Below are 23091 nucleotides of genomic sequence, written 5' to 3'. Positions count from 1 at the left end.
ATTCAGTGTCTCTATTGTTTTGTGGTGCAAACTGCCCCATTCAGTTTCAGTCTCTCCTGCACACATTCACAGCTCTCCGGCTTGGTTATGGCTCGAATTATAATTCTTTTGTCATTATTGTAATTACTGATGACTCTCTATTCACACGTTTTTTTTTTTATTTCTTCTCACTTCACCTTCTTTCAAACATTCAAATGAGCTTTACTATTCAAACAGCTGCATAAACTAGCATGTTAGATTAGCACACCATCAAAACACGACAATTTATGAGATTAAACCATGTTTTTGCTCCAAACTCACTGTAATGCAAGTCGAGTGTTTAAAACAATCTTCTGTGATCTGATGTGATCTTAAAACAAAAAATGAGACAGAAAATACATTATTTTATAGTATTCTGCACAGTGATACAGGCTATGTTTCTGTCATATAATTAATGAAAGTCTCACTCTCTGACTTTCTGCTCGAGGGTGCCCTCTGGCTTCCAGTATGAATGAAAGTGCTCCATAATGCTCACATCGCCTCATTTGAGGATAAAAATTGAATAAATATTACTTCTCTATATAGAACTGACAAAACATAGGAGAATATATAAATATTTCTCCAAATGTACACACTTTTGAACTAAAAGCCACGAGGAACATTGTTTAGTCAATCGCTTTCATGAAGACCGTCAGTATTTTTATTGTTGGATGCAGCTGAGGTTCATAATTCATATTAAAATATTGACTCACTTGGTGTTTCATTTTCATAACTTTAAAGACATTACTGTCACTATAAGATTTTCAGACTAAAACAGAAGTCAAATACTGAAGCTTCAAGCTTAGACCTTTTTAATGATGTAGTTAGTTGAGGTAATTACAATCTTTTACACTAAAACTAACTCTGAACTAATGTAAGCAAAGAACAAATTAGTGCGCCAACTTCCTCCTGCAGGTTAAAATAATATTTAGTTTGACCTGATGTTGACAATTAATATGAAAGTTTCTTAAACCTCCTTTTACTGATCATAACAAACAGACATTTGTACTCATTTCAGTTTGACTGTTTATCTAAATGTGCAGAAGTGTTTGAATCTTTCTAACATGAAATGTTGTTCAGCATCATGAATAAATGAAGAATAAACACCAACCTCTTTGTTCTTCAGTATCTTCAGTGTGTTTCATTCTGCTGGGTTCTGGATCACTCATGTTCTCACTGTTCTCTTTAATAAACTCAGTCTTTGCAGATTTCAGCTCGTCTGATGGGAATATTCCCAGCATTTATTGGGGAATTGCAGTGGGAGGAGCTTCACTGATGATGTGATTGCAGTGGGAGGAGCTTCATTGACTGTGAAGTCCAGTGTGGGAGGAGCATCACTGATGATGTGACTGTGATGGGAGGAGCTGATCTTGCCAAAATCAAACATATATCAAGTTTGAGTTTGTTTTAATAATAAATGACACTTGTAAGCATTTATGCATGTCTATCTGTTTATTGTAAAGTAACTGATGATAATTCGTAAATTATATTTATTGCTGATCCTAACATTATTCTGCTTCTTCATTCAACAGTCAGATACGAAGAAATACAGAAAATAATACAAGTAATGTAATGTCACTTCTTGCTAATTATAAATAATAGGTAAGAAAAACAGTTGAAAGCATAAAGTCCATTGACAGCAATGAAATGAGCTTTAAGTGTCAATTTACAGCAGATCTGAAGACATCAGCATAATAAATGAGGTGAAAACAGGAACTATTGACATGAAATAAAGAGTGTTTTCAGCAGTTTCTCTGTTAATATTGATGATCCTCAGACTATCAACACTCATTCAGCAAGAACATTCAGATCATCAGCTGAGCATCTCACTATAATATATTAAAATATATATTCTGTAGTACTTCATTTGATTTCAATCACTATGTGGAAAAACTCACTTCATTTAGTTTTTTTTTTCTCCAGAAAACAAGAAAAAATATCTTATGTCATTTTACTTGTAAAAGCATCTGTATTTAAGATTTCATATCATATATATATATATATATATATGATTTAGACAAGACAAACAATACTAAATAAGAAAAGCTTTTTTTAGAAAGGCAGCTGTCCTGACACTGAGATGGTGAACGGGAGCAGATATCTTTCTCGGTGTGAATAGGCTATTAACAACAGAAAACTGGTTGCAGAAAAATTAGCAGAAGTGGAACAGCTTAGAGTAATTTATTGATTTTAAAAACAACAAGTTTAAAGAAACTTCCCTGTTCAATAAATAATTACAATTAATGATAATTTTCATGATATACAACTCTCTGGTCAAGAGAGATTCTTGGTTGTTGGTTTTATTGATCATTCTTAAAATTCTTAAAATCAGGCAGGATTTATTTGTTGGTTTGACTCTTTAAAGGTCAAACAGAAGAATTCACTATCAAAGGTTGGAAATGACTGCAGTAAAGTATTGGGTGTGAAATTGCCTGGGTTGCCAGATTTGTTTTTATATTCAGTGGTCTGTTGCATGAAGCTAGTTGAAGAAACTCTGAGTTTCAGAGTACGTTTGGAGTTGACAAATCCAGATAAATCCAACCTGGTTTAGATCAGGATCAGATGTTTCACAACGCTCAGTATAAACCTTCTCTGTCAACTCAGGTTTAATCCAGAGTTTGCAAAGCGTGTGCATCTGAAAGAGTGATGAAACAGCCAATCACACGGAACAAGGAGAACGTCAGTTTGATACACTTCTCGAGAGAGAGTCGCGCAATTCATGTCTCTTCTGAAGATTAAGAGATTGTTATGAAAAAATATGAAATTAAACACATTTACAAAGCAGAAATAAACACTGATGTAGTGAAAATTTGAGAAAGAAAATATCTGAATATAATCAATGCATGTGAATCAAACAAATACTGAATAATTAATATAGTTTCACAAAAGAGCTCAAAAGTAATACATGTAAGATTAATCTGTTTTAAAAGATTTATATAATATGCATGTATTATATTTATTTTAATTTCAAAGCAAAGTGTAATAATTGTCAATTACTATAATAGACCTAATTATATAAATATGTCATGAATTATTCATCATTTTAATTTATTTAATATAAATATAATGAATAACAGAAAATGTTGAGCAAATTTTGTCTCTAAAATGTTTTCACTATAAACAGATTTAATTTGGAGATACAGGGGGAGTGGCTTTATTGCATCAGACACATGTCACTTTACTCACAAGCTGATTGGTCGAAGTTTGGGTTTGTGATCTCTAACCCAGAATAAATCCTGCTCCGGAGCAGGTTAGCCGTGTAGCGCAAGTTACCATAGCAATGAACCCCGCTAAAAACCAATCCACATTCATGAAGCCCGATGAAAACAGAGTTTGCTCAAACTAATCTTGGGTAGAAACTGAAACTTACTTTGTGCAACAGGCCACAGGTGATGAAGAAAGCAACATATTCATTTCAGACCCTCCCCTCAGGATCTTTGTATAGGGTCCTTTTAGCTCAGACAAACAGATTTAAATTTTCAGTTGTACCATGCCACTTAATGGTTTTATATTTTATTGATATTTTAACCTAAACGTGACAATTTCAATCTGGTAAATTGTATAAACGGTCTTTACTCGAGCTATATATAAATATTTAGACTGAAGCTTTAAAGCAGGCAAATTGAGCTTATTCACTGTATTTTACAACTACTTTCCCGCTGACTAGTTGTGTATTTATTCAGATGTAATGACTGAGACAAATCAGACACAATTATTTGTTATAGTTGATGCATAAACTTGGGAAAAGAAGATCCAGGCAGAAGATAAAGTTGAAGAAAAATTATGTATTCATTACAATTCAATTTAGCCTCACACACAAACTTTAATCGATAATGAAAATATTTAATTAAAACCAGAAGGTAAAATACAATCAGAAAGAAGTAGTTAATAGTTAATAATAAAATTTAGAGTACAGTAATTCCAGAGTATTGTATCCAATAGATGAAGATGAAATACCAAAAAGAAAGAACAATAATTAAACATTCGCAGATGAGAGAGAGAAGCAGAAGCCAAGGAGAGCAAAGGAAGAAAAAGCTAAATTATCAACGACTCAGTCCATATTATACCATAAGCATATAGGGAAATTTACTCAGACCTTGTTTTCGTTAATCAGAAAGGTCAATGGATTTATCCGAGACGTCATAGGGGCCTTTCCCTTAAGGGTATTTTGCAAATATTACACTTTCAAATATCAGGAGAAATAATAACAGACATATTTTGACCTGTCACACTGAAACACTTAAAGAATAATTGAACATAACAAGCATACATACTCTGAAATATAAAAGAATAATGACCATAAGAGTACAATAGTGTAAATACTTGAAAATATGAGAATTAATATATATAAAGTAGGAGTACATAAATATATGAAAGCAAAAGTAAAATTGATAAATCATAAGCCATAAATTATTAAAATAAATATGAATAAAATGCATGAATATGAATATTGACCATTTTGGATCCATCATAGTTAACCACTAGTTGTTTTAAGCTCACTCTGGGGTCTGGCCCCCAACATGCATATCCCCAGGAAATGGTATCCATTCTTACTGTTTGTTGTATTGGACTCAGTGCATTCACATGTTTTATGATACATTTAATGTAACTTCAATTATGCCATGTTTAGTGTCTATGGGTTTGTATCGAGAAGATTTAAATGCTTGTGTAATGTGGTATTTCCATACCTGTGCAATACATCAGTATTACAAGAATTCTTTTATAGTTCTTCTTCAAAACTCAGCCAGTTAAATCGTCACGTCTACACTGATCGCCCAGAGTCACGTCACATCTCCGCTGATCGCCCAGAGTCACGTCACGTCTCCGCTGATCTTCCAGAGCCACGTCACGTCCCTGGAACCGACCGAGAGCAGAGAGGATTGTTGTCCAGTGTGAACGATCCTCCACTGACTTCAGCATGTGCAACTGGCATTCCGAAACCTCCGCCGACTTCGCACTCAAGCCCGTCGGCCGCTCCGCACTCAAGCTCGCCGGTTGCTACGCACTCAAGCCCGCTGGTTGCTACGCACTCAAACCCGCTGGTTGCTACGCACTCAAGTCCGCCAGTGTCTACGGACAAGATGGCCGCTCCGCCAGTGTCTGCCATCCACAGCGCAAGGATGACCGTGGCTGCCCGAGGCTCCTGACCCACCGTGGCTTGCCAGAGGCTCCTGACCCACCGTGGCTGACCGAGGCTCCTGACCCGCCGTGGCTGCCCGAGGCTCCTGACCCACCGTGGTTGCCAGAGGCTCCTGACCCGCCGTGGCTGACCGAGGCTCCTGACCCGCCGTGGCTGACCGAGGCTCCTGACCCACCGTGGCTGCCCGAGGCTCCTGACCCACCGTGGCTGCCCGAGGCTCCTGAACCGCCGTGGTTGCCAGAGGCTCCTGACCCACCGTGGCTGACCGAGGCTCCTGACCCGCCGTGGCTGCCCGAGGCTCCTGACCCACCGTGGCTGCCAGAGGCTCCTGACCCACCGTGGCTGCCAGAGGCTCCTGACCCACCGTGGTTGCCAGAGGCTCCTGACCCACCGTGGCTGCCCGAGGCTCCTGACCCGCCGTGGTTGCCAGAGGCTCCTGACCCGCCGTGGCTGCCAGAGGCTCCTGACCCACCGTGGCTGCCAGAGGCTCCTGACCCACCGTGGCTGCCCGAGGCTCCTGACCCACCATGGCTGCCAGAGGCTCCTGACCCACCGTGGCTGCCCAAGGCTCCTGACCCACCGTGGTTGCCAGAGGCTCCTGACCCACCGTGGCTGCCCGAGGCTCCTGACCCGCCGTGGCTGCCAGAGGCTCCTGACCCACCGTGGCTGCCCGAGGCTCCTGACCCACCGTGGCTGCCAGAGGCTCCTGACCCACCGTGGCTGCCCAAGGCTCCTGACCCACCGTGGTTGCCAGAGGCTCCTGACCCACCGTGGCTGCCCGAGGCTCCTGACCCGCCGTGGTTGCCAGAGGCTCCTGACCCACCGTGGCTGCCCGAGGCTCCTGACCCACCGTGGTTGCCAGAGGCTCCTGACCCACCGTGGCTGCCCGAGGCTCCTGACCCACCGTGGCTGCCCGAGGCTCCTGACCCGCCGTGGTTGCCAGAGGCTCCTGACCCACCGTGGCTGCCCGAGGCTCCTGACCCGCCGTGGTTGCCAGAGGCTCCTGACCCACCGTGGTTGCCAGAGGCTCCTGACCCACCGTGGCTGCCAGAGGCTCCTGACCCACCGTGGTTGCCAGAGGCTCCTGACCCGCCGTGGCTGCCCGAGGCTCCTGACCCGCCGTGGTTGCCAGAGGCTCCTGACCCACCGTGGCTGCCAGAGGCTCCTGACCCACCGTGGTTGCCAGAGGCTCCTGACCCGCCGTGGCTGCCAGAGGCTCCCGACCTGCCTTGGCGCCTACAGTTCCTGGACCTTCCCTGGAGACCTCCATACCCGTCTGCACAACCAGTATCATCTGCCCGTAGGTCTCCAGGGCACCCACCCCCCCCCCTCCCCTGTTGTGCCATCCACAGCACATTCTGTCATGCTTCCAGCCATTCCTGGACTCCAATTCCCAGAATCCTCCCTGACAATCACCTGCACTCACTCATCCAATCAGAAATCACTCAAACCCAGCTGTAGCACATTACCCGGACTATATAAGTCAGTCACACACAGCCACACATTGCAAAGTCTTGAGTTTCCTATGGTTGTCATTTCTGAGCTTCTCCCTGTTTGTTCTGCCTGTTACCATTTGGACTGTTACCCTGGACTCTGATGTTCGCCGCCTGCATAGTTTACATGCCTGTTCTTGTTTATCCCTGTCTGCCCCCTGCCTCGACCTCTTGCCTCTCTTTGTTTACCCAGTGTAAATAACCATAAGTGTATTTTTGTTATAGAAAATGTAATTCTCTTGTATTTTGAAATGTATAAAGTGAAATGGTTGACTTCCGGTTTTAAGCCACACGCATTTCCTCTTCCTTTGGCAAGCGCATGTGCCCTGGCTAGCGCAGTTTGCAGTATATAGCTTGTTAGCCCAAATACGGCAGTGACTTCGACACGGAGCAGTGATAAACGTTAAATTCATATTTGCAGCCCCTCCACAGAGGCAAAAGGTATATAAATAAGGTTGAGATATGATCATTTTGTTTGATAATGTGTTCGTTTTTGCATCAATGTAAGACAGCAGTATGTGAACAATGGTAGCTAATCAGTCACATGTTTTGTATGCATTTCAGCTCTTACGTTGGTGAACCATTAGTAAAAGTCTAATCCTTGTACGGGGGGCCTGCTACACCCAGTCTGCCGCCTGCCTCGATCCTCTGCCTGTTAACTGGTTTTATGATTCCTGTACTGCCCTTAATGTTGAATAAAATTTGCAGATGGATCTTACCTTGAGTCCCGCTTCGTCACAAGTGAACAAAGTGCAAATAAATACTTTTAAAAAATAAACTGAACTTTCACTACAACTATATTTTTCTAAAATAATTTTTTTTCTAAAATATACTAGCTAAAGTACAATTATTTTAAAGTGTGTTAAAAGATGTATTGTGAAAATATGATGCTAATATACTTTTATATATTTAAAGATAGTACATTTTTGTTAGTATATTTGCAATGTACTATAGAAAAAGGGAATACATTTAAAATACAATAAAGTATACTTTTTTTCACTAGGGTTTACAATCCACAGCTTCACAATTAATAGAGACGGTATGACTAATTCACACACGCAATCACTCTCATTATGTACTGGTTCTGTGCACTTATTTATCTTTATCTGATTTACAACAAGCAGAAATCTGTAAGAAATGTTACTGAACAAAGATACAATAACTGCTGAAAGTGAGCTGTTATGTCAGATCACTCTTTCTGGAGGAAACAATATCCAAGCTTTATTAGTCAAGCATATTTACAGTACAAACCTTGAAAGTGAACTATGGGCAAAAAACAAAACTCATAAACACAATAATCGTTCATTAATAGTAATCGAGGTAAAATGTTCGAATTTCAAGGTTTTGATTTTAGGTCATAATCGGCCAGCCCTAATTTAAGTGTGCAGCTTCTTTCTGCTTCTTTCTGTGGATCCTCTCATGTCTTTTCAGATGTCCTGACACACTGAATCTCTTGTCACAGTGTGAACACTTGTAAGGTTTTTCTCCAGTGTGGATCCTCTCATGTGTTTTCTGATGTGATGAACAACTGAATCTCTTGTCACAGTGTGAACACTTGTAAGGTTTTTCTCCAGTGTGGATCCTCTCATGTTTTTTTAGAGATGATGAACAACTGAATCTCTTGTCACAGTGTAAACACATGTAAGGTTTTTCTCCAGTGTGGATCCTCTCATGTTTTTTCAGAGATGATGAATAAATGAATCTCCTGTCACAGTGTAAACACATGTAAGGTTTTTCTCCAGTGTGAATCCTCTGGTGTTTTTTTAAATCGCCCCCTGTAGTAAAAGTCTTCTCACACTCAAAGCACATGTACTCTCTCACACCAGTGTGTATTTTCTGATGTGCTTGTAAAGTTTGCAGCTGTGAAAAACTCTTTCCACACACAGAACATGAATGTGGTTTCTCCTTCGTATGAACTGTCAGGTGTCTCTTCAGGTGTGATAGATAAAGAAATGTTTTCCCACATTGATCACATCTGAACGGCTTCTCTCCAGTGTGGATCCTCATGTGAACATGAAGACTTTTATTGTATGGGAAATTGTTTCCACATTGTCTGCATACATACGGCTTCTCTCCAGTGTGAATTCTCATGTGATGCTCAAGACTTTGTTTGGTTGTGAAACTCTTTCCACATTGATCACATGTAAACGGCTTCTCTCCAGTATGAACTCTCATGTGACGCTCAAGATATTTAGCCGTGAAACTCTTCCCACACTGAGTGCAGGTTGTAGATTTCTTGGCTCCTCTTTTCTTTAAAAATGTCTTTTTAGTCTTTGAGTGACTCAAAGGTTTTTCTCCAGGTTTGACATGATGTTTCTCCTCCACTTCACTCAGTTCTTCACTTTCCTCCTCCTCTTTAATCATATCTAAAATGGAAGGAAAAATAATAACTTTTATTTTCAGTACATCAAAATAATCCAAAGAGAGAAATATACATATAAACATAAAAGTGAGCCCTGATGTAATAGCAGAAACTAGACAACTTGCTACAAAATATTATCATCACTTTGATGCCTTTTTATAAATTAATGAATGTTAAGTAATGTCCCTGAAACTTTCCATTAATGAGGATAATTGATCTTTAATTATTATTTTAAAAACATTATTGACAAATCCCATGTTTCTGTAGTGAGAACTTAAAGATGGAGTAAGTAGATTTTGAAAAACACCATTTGGAAGTTAGTCCGCCGACACCAACAACAATCGCGTAACCAATCAGCATTAGGGGGCGTGGCTATAACATCGAGAAAAGAGAATGAGTAAGAGAGAGATTTGAGAAGAAAAAAATACAATACAAAAGAGATTCGAGAAGCTTTCCAACGCTGGAGAGCTAAAAAAAAAATTAAATGAAATCATTATTTTGTTGTGCGTCAGCTGTGATAAACAGACATCCACTCTCATTACTTTGTAACAGTGGCCAGATAGAGTTGAGCAGGTAAACCACTTCACACTGACGACTGCTAGAGAATGAGGTGTTTAGCGTCATTGTTAGTGCTCTCGCCTCGCCTGCCAGCAGTGATCGGCCGGGGTTCAAGACCGACTCTGAGCAACACTGGAGTGTGAGTTTTGGAGGCGGAGCAATGAAGAGAGGGGTGGGTTTGTTTGGGTTGATTCTATCAACAATGTCCAATCTACTTATCCCGTCTTGAAATATATTTGAGCAACAGCACAATAATCTAATAATCACTTACTTAGTCATCCTGTTGAGTTTGTATATCTCCCCTTTACAGTATGAGCATTTTCATCTTATCATATCTGATTTTTCTGGGAAATAAATGTCACTATTTTCACTTATGTTAACAATAACATATTAACAATAATAATAATAAGAAGAAATAATACGTATTTCTATAACTTTGTTGTTGAGTTATGGAACAGTGTTTGTCATCGTTTGTAACACATTTTTTGTACAATAAATTATTCAAAGACCATCAACCTGAGAAAGTTACAGAAAGAACAAGCTGAATTCAACATTGCTTAGTTCTGGTGAGTTGTACTAAACTTCGATTCCGATTTCTTTAGACATTGTTTTTCAAGAAGTAACAGCCAGGATAAACGCACTTGTCCAAACCCAACTTATTGAAACTTTGTTCAATTCCGTCCTTGTAGTTTTTTTTTCTCATTAAAACCAAAGGTGCTCATCAGTGATTGTATATCAAGAGCAAATACATATGTGTGTGCATTTTGTTTTGTGCTTTTAGCAGAAAAATCGCTCGATCTGTGTGAAGACTGCGCATTGTGCACGAGCGCCAAGAGAACTGATAACGGCAACGAGCAAAAACAACTAACGCCAGCAAGAGATCGCCTCTTATTTATCACAGACCAACGAATTTCTTATCGAATGCCTACAATAAGCCTAGCCTACTTTGAGGAAACTATTCAATATTCCACAGAATGAATAGTCTTGTTTTATTTGTTATATCATTATGTCGTTGTATTAGAAACACCCTCGCAGCATTAACATTCTCAACATGAGTCAGGAGAAATTGTGCATCTCTTTAGTTTACAGATTACATTGCAGGAGAATATTTGTTTTAAATGTGAATTATTTGATTTAAAAGTAGACATTTCATGCTTTCTTTAGACCTATGTTTCATGTTTGTGTGATAATTATTCGCTGAGTTTCAGTTCACTTTTAGACGTTTCAGAAAGATTAAAAGACAGATGAAAGCGCATTCTGTTTTTTTTTTTTTTTTTTTTTTCATTTTACAAAAGCAGTAGGTTTCGTTTTTACTGTGAGCGTGCACAAATAAAAGTAGACCATTTGTAGTTTGTGATGATGTCTTGCACTAATCTTTATCGGCTAAAATGACGGAGTAGGCCTATTTTAAGTTGCAGCTGTCATGAGGAAAAATCCACCAGAAAGCGCTGGCGTGTTCGTCGGCCAGAGGGTCAAAAACATAGTTTCATATTTATGTTTAAATATTAGACCAATTGGCTGGATTTACGAAATAGGAAGAAAACCAAGAAAGTTGGGTGTGAAGGTCATAATTAATTGATAAAATATTGTTGGTGGAACAATATGTTTTAGTTGAACATTATCTGTAGACATACTGGAAACTAGCTGAAACCTTAAAATGATCATTAAAGGTCCCGTTCTTCGTGATCCCATGTTTCAAACTTTAGTTAGTGTGTAATGTTGTTGTTAGAGTACAAATAAAATCTGTAAAATTTTAAAGCTCAAAGTTCAATGCCAAGCGAGATATTTTATTTAACAGAAGTCGCCTACATCGAACGGCCAGTTTGGACTACATCCCTCTACTTCCTTCTTTAATGACGTCACTAAAACAGTTTTTTGACTAACCTCCTCCCACAGGAACACACAAGAGTTGCATTTGTAGAGTGTGTTTGTCGCCATGTCGTCGAAACGCTGTTATTTTCATCCCGCAGTCCAATCACCGGGTCTGATTCCGGCTCAAATTGATAGGGTAAAATTAAAGACATGTTTACAATAACACTGAGCGCATGCATCTCCACGTTATGGTAAGAGGCGTGACCTTTCCGGGCAAGATGCGCTAAGCTGCTGTCGAATCACAACACAGGAACCGCTGGCACAATCAGAACTCGTTACGTATTTCTGAAGGAGGGACTTCATAGAACAAGGAAGTCATCAGCCCGTTTTTATGACAGTGGAAACAGCGGTATACAGATAAGTAAATTATGTGAAAAATACTGTGTTTTTTTACACGCGAAACATGAACACATGTTATATTGCACACTATAAACACAATCAAAGCTTCAAAAAACCACGAAAAACGGGACCTTTAATACTCTTGTTATACTATTTAAGGTGCTGAAAACTTTCATGCCCTTAAATTTATCTGAGCATGGGCGGAGTAAAATAATGAAAGTGATCAGCATGATTGATATTAAAAACAGTAAGCACGCGCTGCATTGTGTGTGTATCTGCAGTCTGTGAACTTATATGAAGAAGTTGTCTCCTTTACGCAGGAGCAGAACTGTGTGTTCAAATGCAGTGTTTTTCACCAACGCGAGGCGACAACATAGTCGGCTTTCATTGGCGTCTGTTTGGTGTGTGATATTTTCCCTACCAGTTCATATTTAACTCAGTGAAACTTTCACATACAGCATCTCATTTAATTACGTCAACGCAGCAAATTATGTGATAGGCTACTGGTCACAGAACATAAAAATAACTGCAAATTTACAGTCATAACCTGTGAATTTGTAAAGTCGCCAATGACGACCTCAGCAAAAATATCACTCGCAAATTAATATTTTTAGTCGCCAATGTGACAATTTCAGTCGCAGTCTGGAGCCCTGGCTTAGTTCAGCCAAAAATGAAAATTCTGTCATTAATTATAAGACCCTCATTCATCTTTGGAATAGAAATTAAAATATTTTTGATGAAATCTGATGGCTCAGTGAGGCCTCTAATGCCAGCGAGTTAATTTACACTTTCAGAGCCCAGCATTTTTTTTTTTTTTTTTTTTTTTTTTTGCTGCACGAAAGGTATTCTCAATATGTGTTTTTGTGTTTGTGAAACGTCATCAGTCGCTATTAAAAATAGTTATGAAGAGCTTAAATATTATTAGAAATGTATTTTATGAAACGTCTTCATGAAAATAAAATTGGCCTTGTTTCAGTCTAGAAATGCACTGGAGCTAAAGCCATATTCTATTTCAAATCTGAAGATCATTTTGAGAAAACATCTAAAATGCTAACTGATGTTTATTGTCATTCAGTGTCTCTATTGTTTTGTGGTGCAAACTGCCCCATTCAGTTTCAGTCTCTCCTGCACACATTCACAGCTCTCCGGCTTGGTTATGGCTCGAATTATAATTCTTTTGTCATTATTGAAATTACTGATGACTCTCTATTCACACTGTTTTTTGTTTCTTCTCACTTCACCTTCTTTCAAACATTCAAATGAGCTTTACTATTCAAACAGCTGCATAAGGGCTAGCTAGCATGTTAGCTTAGCACCCCATCAAAACACGACAATTTATGAGATTAAAACCATGTTTTTGCTCCAAATTAACTCACTCTAATGCAAGTCGAGTGTTTCAGAATAATAGAGTTACTTCAGAATAATAAATGAGACAGAAAATACATTTTTTATAGTATTCTGCACAGTGATACAGGCTATGTTGATTAGCATCGTGTTATAAATATACACTATACTATACTAAATATACTCTAATATACTCTCCTTCTGCATGTTATTATGAAAGGGATTTCTGTCATATAATTAATGAAAGTCTCACTCTCTGACTTTCTGCTCGAGGGTGCCCTCTGGCTTCCAGTATGAATGAAAGTGCTCCATAATGCTCACATCGCCTCATTTAAAGAGTAAAAATTTAATAAATATTACTCCTCTATGTAGAAATTTTACGAAACATATGAGAATATATAAATATTTCTCCAAATGTACACACTTTTGAACTAAAAGCCACGAGGAACATTGTTTAGTCAATCGCTTTCATGAAGACCGTCAGTTTTTTTTATCATTGATGCAGCTGAGGTTCATAATTCATATTAAAATATTGACTCACTTGGTGTTTCATTTTCATAACTTTCAAGACATTACTGTCACTATAAGATTTTCAGACTAAAACAAAGTCAAATACTGAAACTTCAAGTTTAGACCTTTTAAATGATGTAGTTAGTTGAGGTTTATTACAATCTTTTACACTAAAACTAACTCTGAACTAATGTAAACAAAGAACAAATTAGTGCACCAACATTCTAGCAGGTTAAAATAATATTAGTTTGATCTGATGTTGACAATTAATATGAACATTTCTTAAACCTCCCTTTACTGACCATTTGTTGATAACAAACATTTGTACTCATTTCAGTTCAACTGTTTATCTAAATGTGATGAAGTTCTTGAGTCTTTCTAACATGAATGTTGTTCAGCATCATGAATGAATGAAGAATAAACACCAACCTCTTTGTTCTTCAGTATCTTCAGTGTGTTTCATTCTGCAGGGTTCTGGATCACTCATGTTCTCACTGTCCTCTTTAATAAACTCAGTCTTTGACAGATTTCAGCTCCTCCTGATGCTCGTCTGATGGGAATATTCCAGCATTTATTGGGGAATTGCAGTGGGAGGAGCTTCACTGATGATGTGATTGCAGTGGGAGGAGCTTCACTGATGATGTGCTCGCGATGGGAGGAGCTGATCTGCCAAAATCAAACATATCAGTTTGAGTTTGTTTTATAATAAATGACACTTGTAAGCATTTATGTAGGTCTGTCTATTTATTGTAAAGTAACTGATGCTAATTCGAAAATTATATTTATTGCTAATCCTAACATTATTCTGTGTCTTTATTCAACAGTCAGATATGAAGAAATACAAAAAATACAAGTAATGTAATGTCACTTCTTGCTATTATAAATAATGGTAAGAAAAACAGTTTAAAGTTTAAAGCATAAAGTCCATTGACAGCAATGAAATGAGCTTTAAGTGTCAATTTACAGCAGATCTGAAGACATCAGCATAATAAATGAGGTGAAAACAGGAACTATTGACACGAAATAAAGAGTGTTTTCAACTGTTTTCAACAGCTAACCTGTTTACAGCAGCGACGCATTGTAGGATTGGTGGATGCCAACCACTGTAAACATGAAGACGCACTGTGGACGTGTTTCCGTTTATTCAAGTCTGGTGGCAGTCATGGCGAGTCAATGCGAGAGCAAGACGAGTTTCTCAAAGTGGAAATATGCTCATTATTTCACTTTAGTTGAGCATAAAGACAAAAACCTTTTAGTCAAATGTAAGCTGTGTCTTTCTGGTTCGAAGGTCCTATCTACTGCGATAAACAGCAACTCCAATCTGTCGAAGCACCGCCAGAAACGTTATTCATTTAAGCCATTAGTTGACTAATCACATTTATATTAATGTAATTTCTTAAATACTGGAGAGAATAAACTATAATAATGATCTTAATATAGGATAGCGCACGCATAAAGCTTGCCATAAAGAACCGGCAAAATTAATGATTATGAATGTGACCAAAACTGCAAGGAGACATTTAATTGTTTATTAATAAAGTAATGTTTTCTGAATCAGTGTCGGCTGCGAAGATGAAGTTGACATTGCTGACTCTCATCATCTCCTAAGAGTCCTCCTGACTCCAGCATACTGGACACGCTTAGAGAGAATTGCACATTTCATTCGGATTAGGCTACATAATCAGAGTAGCCTATTTCTTTTCGTTTTTAGATATTTCAAACTTTCTATAGATATATTTCTCATGTATGTGAGGCAAGCAGCCGCTGAGTTTCGGTTCTGTAGCCTATAAGTCGCGCTCCAGTTCACGCGCCAGTGATCGCGCCCGCGCCTGCCATATTGTCTGCTATATTTGCTTCTTTTTTATTAAATCCATGCAATTGGCTGATGAAACATTGATTAAAATTAAGATACAATTTTTTTACGAAACGAAATTCACTTTAAAGAAAGGCTTTCTACAAAACAAAACTTAATGAAGTGTTTAAAATCATGTCTGACCCACTCCATGTCTCCCAATATATTGCGCATCTTATGATGCATCAAACTCATGCTTTTCACTTTTCATAATCAAGTAAATGAATTTAAAACATAACATATTTAAACATAAATATGAAACTACATTTTCTTTAATGGCTACCAACACGTACTATACAGTACAGAGAAATTTCATAAGCAAGAGCGGATCATGAGTCACGAGACGGATCAAGAATAATTTATTCCCAGCTAACACAATTACGTTGTGACGACGTAACTGGACCAGACCATATTCGTTGTAGCGACGTTCCAAATAACGTTCTAGGGACGTAACTTTGTGATTCCCATATTCGTCGTGGCGACGTTATAGCAGTACGTCGCTGGAATGTGACAGTAACGTCTCAACTACCAAACTGGCACGTTGTAAAAACGTAACTGGATCGGCTCATATTAGTTGCAACGACGTCCCGAATAACGTTCCAGCGACGTAACTTTGTGATTCCCATATTCGTTGTGGCGACGTTTTAGTGGTACGTTGCTGGAACGTAACAGGTACGTCCTAAAGACCAAAATACCAAAATACCACCTCGACCTTTATCTTAACTCTGCTTCTCACCTTTACTCCGGGGAATGGAGATGTGCTCCGTCCATGACCTTGAAATCCATGCAGAACTGATAAACACTTCATTTTCTGCTATAAAACCTTATAAATTCTAATTGTTATAGGGAATTGTGTTGCTTTGGTTAATACATTTGCAGATCAAAATATGTAATGGAAACCAATAGAAACCCTCATTAAATTCTGATAGAAAATGGCTAGAAACACACTGCATCCATGAAATCATCAGCATTGTTACTTTGTACAATTACTAAGCCAGTACATTTGAACATTACCATGTAACCATGTTTTAACCATGTAAAGTGTTAACACATGAATTCATAAATTGAACACATTCATAGATCAAACAATACAATCAATAAATAAATGTAACAGTGATTAATATGTTTTATTCTTTTAATTGACAAAGTGTTTTATCATTAGATGGGTATAGTTAAATAATGATTTTATCAATTATATTTATAGATACTCTTATGATTACTACTAACCATAATTTGGCACAAAAATGACAAAGATATGAAAAAGATTCAGCAGATATTTATTACTTTATTTGCAAAAATATATATTTTAAACCATTTCCTAAGTGTCCTATATGAGGCAGCTGCTACAAATATACTGAGGTAATGTGCTTTAATACTGCTTTACTGACAGACAATATCACAATTATCAAAGATATACAGTCCTTGAGCTTCTCAAAAGCTAAAAAAATTCAGAAGATGACATTCATAAAAGAGTAAGATATGTATAAAGAACAATATAGAAGATTTTTAGCATTTCTTCAAATAATAGTTTGGCCCACCCAAAAATACATGTACAGTTTTTGTTCAAGAAAATGAACATGCGGACTTTCTCAGGAAGAATTTGAGATCTTTCATTACCGTGTCCTCAGCTGTGTATAACACTCTTTCCAACAGTGTTGCAGAGGTAGATGATGGAGAGCTGTGAGAGAAGAGGAAGAGGGTCTTTCTCAGGTTCTTCTGAGGCAAGGATAGGAGGATGTCTCTATATGTTCACTTTGGATTTTTGCAAACTGGAAGATAAAAAAATATTTATCGTAGTAGTTATTGTAGTCAGGTTTATTGTTTGTTAGAAAGGTATGAGGAAAGCATCTTTAACTTACATGTTCCTCCTCTTCTTCATCCTGAGCTGCACAGTCACCTCGGTCACCACTGCCATCATCATCCTCCTCTGGCAGCTGAAAAAGAGGATTACATTGCTTTCAAAAGTAAAAATGCAACTTCTAACAGTCTCTCCTACCAAGGCTGCATTTGATGAAAAAATAAAGTAAAATAATAATATTGTGAAGTAAATTTACTTTAATATTCTAAAATAGTTTTCCTATTAACTGTATTCTACTTTAATCTATTTTTAAAAGTAAGTTATTCCTGTGATCAAGGCTGAATTTTCAGCATCATTACTCCAGTCTTCAGTGTCACATGATCCTTCAGAAATCATTCTAATATGATGATTTGATGCTCAAGAACACAACAATATGAAGCAGCACATTTCAAAAGAAATGTTCGAGCATCAATTCAGCATATTAGAATGATCAAAGATCAAGTGGCACTGAAGACTAGAAAAATGATGTCGAAATTTTTCCGTCAAAGGAATAAATTAAATTTTGCAACATCTTCCAAATCTCAATATCTTTGACTGGCAGTGTACATTATTACATTTAGATAATAAACAGTGCACAAATTCTCAAAGAACTTAAATTTTAACGATTACTTCCCTCACTGCTGACTCCTTCAAGCTGGGGACACACTGAACGACAAGCTGAAACATTCTAAGACTGAAATTGACACACTTAAAAACTGTTTCCTTCGACTGAAGTGGATTTAAATACTTACAGATTATAAACAGACTGAACGCAACTGGCTCTAACCTGACGTGTTTGGGCAAGATCAGTTGAAAGTATCAAATTACATTTATAATCTGCCTTACAGTTAAGTGTTACAGTTACAGTTAAGTTACGTTAAGTGTGTCCCTGGCTTTAGTCATTGTTGCAGCCTCCTCAAAAAATATCTTTCTTTACACGAAAGCACGAATAATTTTAAGAAAAATATTTTAAGAAAAAATACAGTAAGGGCATATTTCATGTAGCTTAAATTAATTGCGATTATTAAGTTTTTTTTTTTTTTTTATAGTATTTTGAAATTATTAAAATATCATGTATATTTTGTAAGTTACAACATTATTTGTTTTTATCATGACATGAATTCATGTCGTTCCAAACCTGTCAAGATTTTCGTTCATCTTCAAAACACAAATAAAGATAATTTAATGAAATCTGAGAGCTTTCTGTCCCTCCATTGACAGTCTACACAACTGCCACTTTGATGTTTAAAACAAAAGTTCATACAGATCGTAAATCTAATCTAATGAATTGAGAGGTTTAGTCCAAATTTTCTGAATAAACTCAATCACTTTATATAATGAACAAATTTAATACACAAATGCATATACAAGTACAGTTGAGCTTTCATTTATGTTTGCTAATTAATGTTTATATGTGAATAAGTCTAAACTCAAACTGTATATTGCATTTAGCGAACAAGTCTCTTCAGAAAATTTGGACTAAACTGCTCCATTCATATGGATCACTTTTACGATCTCTTTATGAACTTTTTGAAGTGTCAAAGTGTTAGTTGCATGGTCTGTAAATTGAGGGACAGAAAACTCTCAGATTTCATTTAAATATCTTCACTTATGTTTCGAAGATGAACAACACATTCTTGCATGTTCAGAATGACATAAGGGTGAGTCATTTTTTTTTTCATTTTTGTGTGAACTAACCCTTTAGGCAGGCATACACTGTGTAAGTTTGAACACTCAGTAGTTTGTGGGCCCTTGCATACAAGTTAGTTAACCCGATAATCATGTCAGAGCAGTTGGTACATTGCACGACTGCACTACACAGCTTTTCTTTGTTTTAAAAACAGACTTAAAATTTATCTATTATGGGTCATAATTAGGAGACGATGAGCACATTAAGCTTTGTGCCATGCTGTTTATATTTATCAAGCAGTAAAAATGCCCCTTTCAATGCCCAAAACAAGAAGCTTGCGGATGAGATGATGAGTGGAAGGAGATTTTGGATTGTATTTGATAGTATCGAACAAATTAAAAAAAAAAAAAGCTTTAACCCTCTGGAGACTGAGGCTGATTTGGGGCTTGGAGAAGTTTTGACATGCTCTGACATTTGTGCTTTTTTCAGTTGTTCATAAACATATTAATGGAAAAAGTGTCATTACACTGTATTCAGCACAAACTAGGCTACAATAATATGTGAGGAACATGTATGTACATGTTTGTGTTTTTGAAGGAATAATGTTTATGCGTGGTTATTGAAAAAACAAAAAACTTAAGTCACTGAAATAAGGCCAAAAAAAGTATATTAAATCTGTGTTCACAAGACTTCTGGTTATTGGGGGTTGTAGACTAGAGTTTTTGCTTAAGAATTATGTAAAGATTATGCTGACTACTCTTTCATATAAAACAATAGAGAGATTTAAATTTTGTAAGACACTTTTTGTCAAGAAACACAGTATGCGAGGAGGCGTGAATCTGCATAAATAATGGGCCATTTACACCTGAGAAGACAAAAGAATCACATAATAATGACCTGAAATTACTTGCATATTAATGAGGCCTTTCAGCCAGGTAGGCTGTGAAAAAAACCTCTGTAATCATGTCTCAGCTCATCATAAACAGCAATACTGTGAAATATTATTACAATTTAAAATAATGGTATTCTATTATATTCTTTAAAATATAATGTATTTCTGTGATGCAAAGTGTCTGAACAATTATGTTACCTCTGTGGCATTTCATATAGGCTTTTAGCTTAAAGGCATGCACATTTGGAGAAATATTGATAGATTCTTATATATGTATGTCAAATTTCAATACTTAGAAGTAATATTTATTGTCATCACTATGAGTGCTGGATACTGTGTTTTCAATTCATACTTGCAGCCGGAGGGCGCTCTCTGTGCACATTTAGTCCACAAATTATTCTAATGAAGAAGAGGACATTTCAGGAATGGTGTTTTTAATTCATACTTGCAGCCGGAGGGCGCTCTGTACACCTTTAGGCCACAAATTCATATAAAGAAGAAAAGGAACTAGGAACTAACGGCATGTCTTCTAGAGATCGCTAACCATGGCTTTACCATCCAAATAAACACTTTTCAAGACAATAAATACACGATTGAGACGATGAATGCATGTATTGCCTCTGAATTTGTGTCTGAATAGTGCTGGCTCCGTGGGCGTGGCCGCATTAGCGGGTAATGAGCTGAATCACAGACTTCTGACACGGCTCTCTTTTCATACAGATTACATAAACACAGAATGTTTGTTTTCGATTTGACTTGCACGATTTAAAACCTGACATTTCAACGTTTCTTTAGATGTAAGTGTCATTTTTTTTGTCATTAGTATTCATAAGTTACAGTTCATTTTCTGAGAACTATCAGATTGGACTTCGTTCAGAGGGAAACGAGAGATCACGCATCATGTTAGTTTTCTTTATTTTACAAAAAGCACAACATTGTGTTTTTACTCTGAGTGTACACAAATAAAAGAAGACATTCTATAGTTTCAATTGATATATTACTTATGTCTCTATGACAAGAAATGACGGAGTATTTTAAGTCTGTTTTGCTGCAATGTGAAAAAAATCCTACAAAACACGCCGACGCGTTTTCAGACCGCAGGGAGTTAAACATGCCCTTTCAATCCGAATGAAATGTCAATTGGACCCGGCTAATTCATTTCAACTAACGTGATTACATGTGACTTTTTATTCCATCTGTGCTACTAGTCTGATTAAAGTCTGATTAAAGTTATTATTAGAGCCCATGTAAACACAGCTAATGTTGCTGCTATAGCTTCAGATTTAAAAAAGTTATAGGGTTGCCAAGCAGCCTATGTGATGTGATTGTGTATAATTTGGGACTATACAATAGCCATTTACATGGACCCTAATAACTAATTTGTAATCGGACTAGTTACACAGTCGAATTAAAGGGATAGTTCACAAAAAATGAAAATTCTATCATCATTTACTCACCCTCAGCTTGTTCCAAAGCTATAAAATAAGATATTTTAAAGAAAGTTTGTTACCAGGCTGCTTTGGGCCAACATTGACTTCCATAATAGAAAAAAAAAACTATGTAAGTCAATGGTGGTTTTTAACAGAAGAAATTTATACAGCTTTGGAACAAGCTGAGGGTGAGTAAATGATGACAGAATTTTCATTTTTGGGTGAACTATCCCTTTAAGTCACATACAACCATGTCATTCAGAATAAATTTGCCAAATCAGATTTTAAAATTTCATTCTGATTGTAAGGGGTGGTTTAAACCTTTTCTAATCTGTTCGATAGGATATGTAAACACTTGATCAGATTAAAAACTGAAATTTGAAAGTTTAAAGCATGTGGAATGATGTAGAAATGATGCAGTGACATACAAAACTAACCATTGTTGTTGAATGAATGCAGTGTAATAAATGACTGTTGTCATAAAATTTCAAAATGCTTCTGTTTAGTTTTAAGCATTTTTACTGCTTGATAAATATAAGCACCACGGCACATAGCTTCATGTTCTCTGCGTCTCCTAATCAGGATCTGGAATGATAAATATAAAATCTGCTTTTTGAAACAGAAAAGAAGCAATGACAGGATGATGGTTAATATGCACCAACAGTGGGAAAGTCTGTAATTTTGCACAGACAGTGCATTTTAAAATATCAAATCTGATTTCTAAATAAATGTACACATCAACTATATTCAGATTCATCAATCACAATGATTTCATTCTGAATTAAATAAAAAGTGTTAATGTATCAAATAGTAAAATTGCTGACCTCTCGAATTCAGAGTTATTAACATCTCTTTGTCTCTGTGAGTAATTGAATTGTGAAATTCAACCATGTGAATTACCTGTTTGTCCTCCTGAGCCTTTTAACGAGAAGGCAGCTTTTATGGGTGGATGCTGATTGACACACCTTTTGACCATGTTCTCACATCCAGGACAACAAAATGATCAAGCAGACCTGAAACACATGACCCATGATTGAAATCAATTTAAATCCATTTAGTCTTACCTAAGTGATATTGGAAAAAGGAGGCATATTTGTTCACCCAGGATACGCTGCTTCTCCTGGAACATGGTGTGCATGATGAATGATCTCTTGATCCTGGACCCGTGCAGTCCACCTGGAGATTATCTGAATGATATGTGGTTGTATACAAAGGGTAATTAATGACTGAACGTTACATACATACCGATAGCAGCACCATTAGTCCTATTGGTACTGAACAAATCAGAAACTAATTTAATACCCACCCCTGCTTATAATCATTGTTGTCTTGTTGTTGCTACACAGGCTGTCTCTCCTCCAGCTGCTGAAAATAAAAAGTATGTTAGATTTATAGGAATGAATAGACTCACACATGACGTTAACGTTAAACCAGTAAGTGACGACAAATGAGAATATTTTGTTATAAACAACTCTAAATCATTGATTTGGCTGGTTCATTGTCATTACAAAGAATTTAAGTAAACAAATCGTGAAGTAATTACCCGTATCTGATTAACCGTTTACAGATTTTATTAAATTTTCAATATGGTTCATGTCAGCTTCATGGCAGGCCAGGCAGGGTCTAAAATTAACGTCTCGGTTACAAAGGTAACCCTAGTTCCCTGAAGGAGGGAACGGAGACGTACGTCGGACAGACCGACGAATAGGAATCTCGCTAGAGAGGCCAATCTACTTCGAGTGTAACTAAAACGAGCCAATGCACATTGGCATGCAATCATATGCATCAGCTGCTCGCCTCGCAGCGCGGGTATA

At 37.3% G+C, this 23091-nt stretch overlaps 1 protein-coding gene and 1 long non-coding RNA gene across 2 annotated transcripts in view; both read right to left on the bottom strand.

Moving 5' to 3' along the window:
- LOC125265649 (zinc finger protein 184-like) overlaps window positions 1–14214 on the bottom strand; it is a 31905-nt gene extending 17691 nt beyond the window's left edge. Inside the window, exon 1 of the mRNA XM_048186040.1 lies at window positions 14066–14214. Within this exon, the coding sequence (XP_048041997.1) occupies window positions 14066–14123 (58 nt within the window). The 5' untranslated portion in view covers window positions 14124–14214. The remainder of the gene's footprint in view (window positions 1–14065) is intronic.
- A 3084-nt stretch (window positions 14215–17298) lies between these two features.
- Window positions 17299–22708, bottom strand: LOC125268234. The gene is made up of 4 exons (XR_007184847.1): window positions 22584–22708; window positions 22379–22464; window positions 22178–22290; window positions 17299–17422 (listed from the first exon to the last, which is right to left on the bottom strand). It is a non-coding gene; the product is annotated as an uncharacterized LOC125268234 (long non-coding RNA).
- Window positions 22709–23091: the final 383 nt, after the last annotated feature.

The sequence above is a fragment of the Megalobrama amblycephala genome, linkage group LG1 (assembly GCF_018812025.1).
Source record: "Megalobrama amblycephala isolate DHTTF-2021 linkage group LG1, ASM1881202v1, whole genome shotgun sequence".
Lineage (NCBI taxonomy): Eukaryota > Metazoa > Chordata > Actinopteri > Cypriniformes > Xenocyprididae > Megalobrama > Megalobrama amblycephala.
Note: the sequence above shows the minus strand (reverse complement) of the source record. Positions and strands in the feature narration are given on the sequence as shown.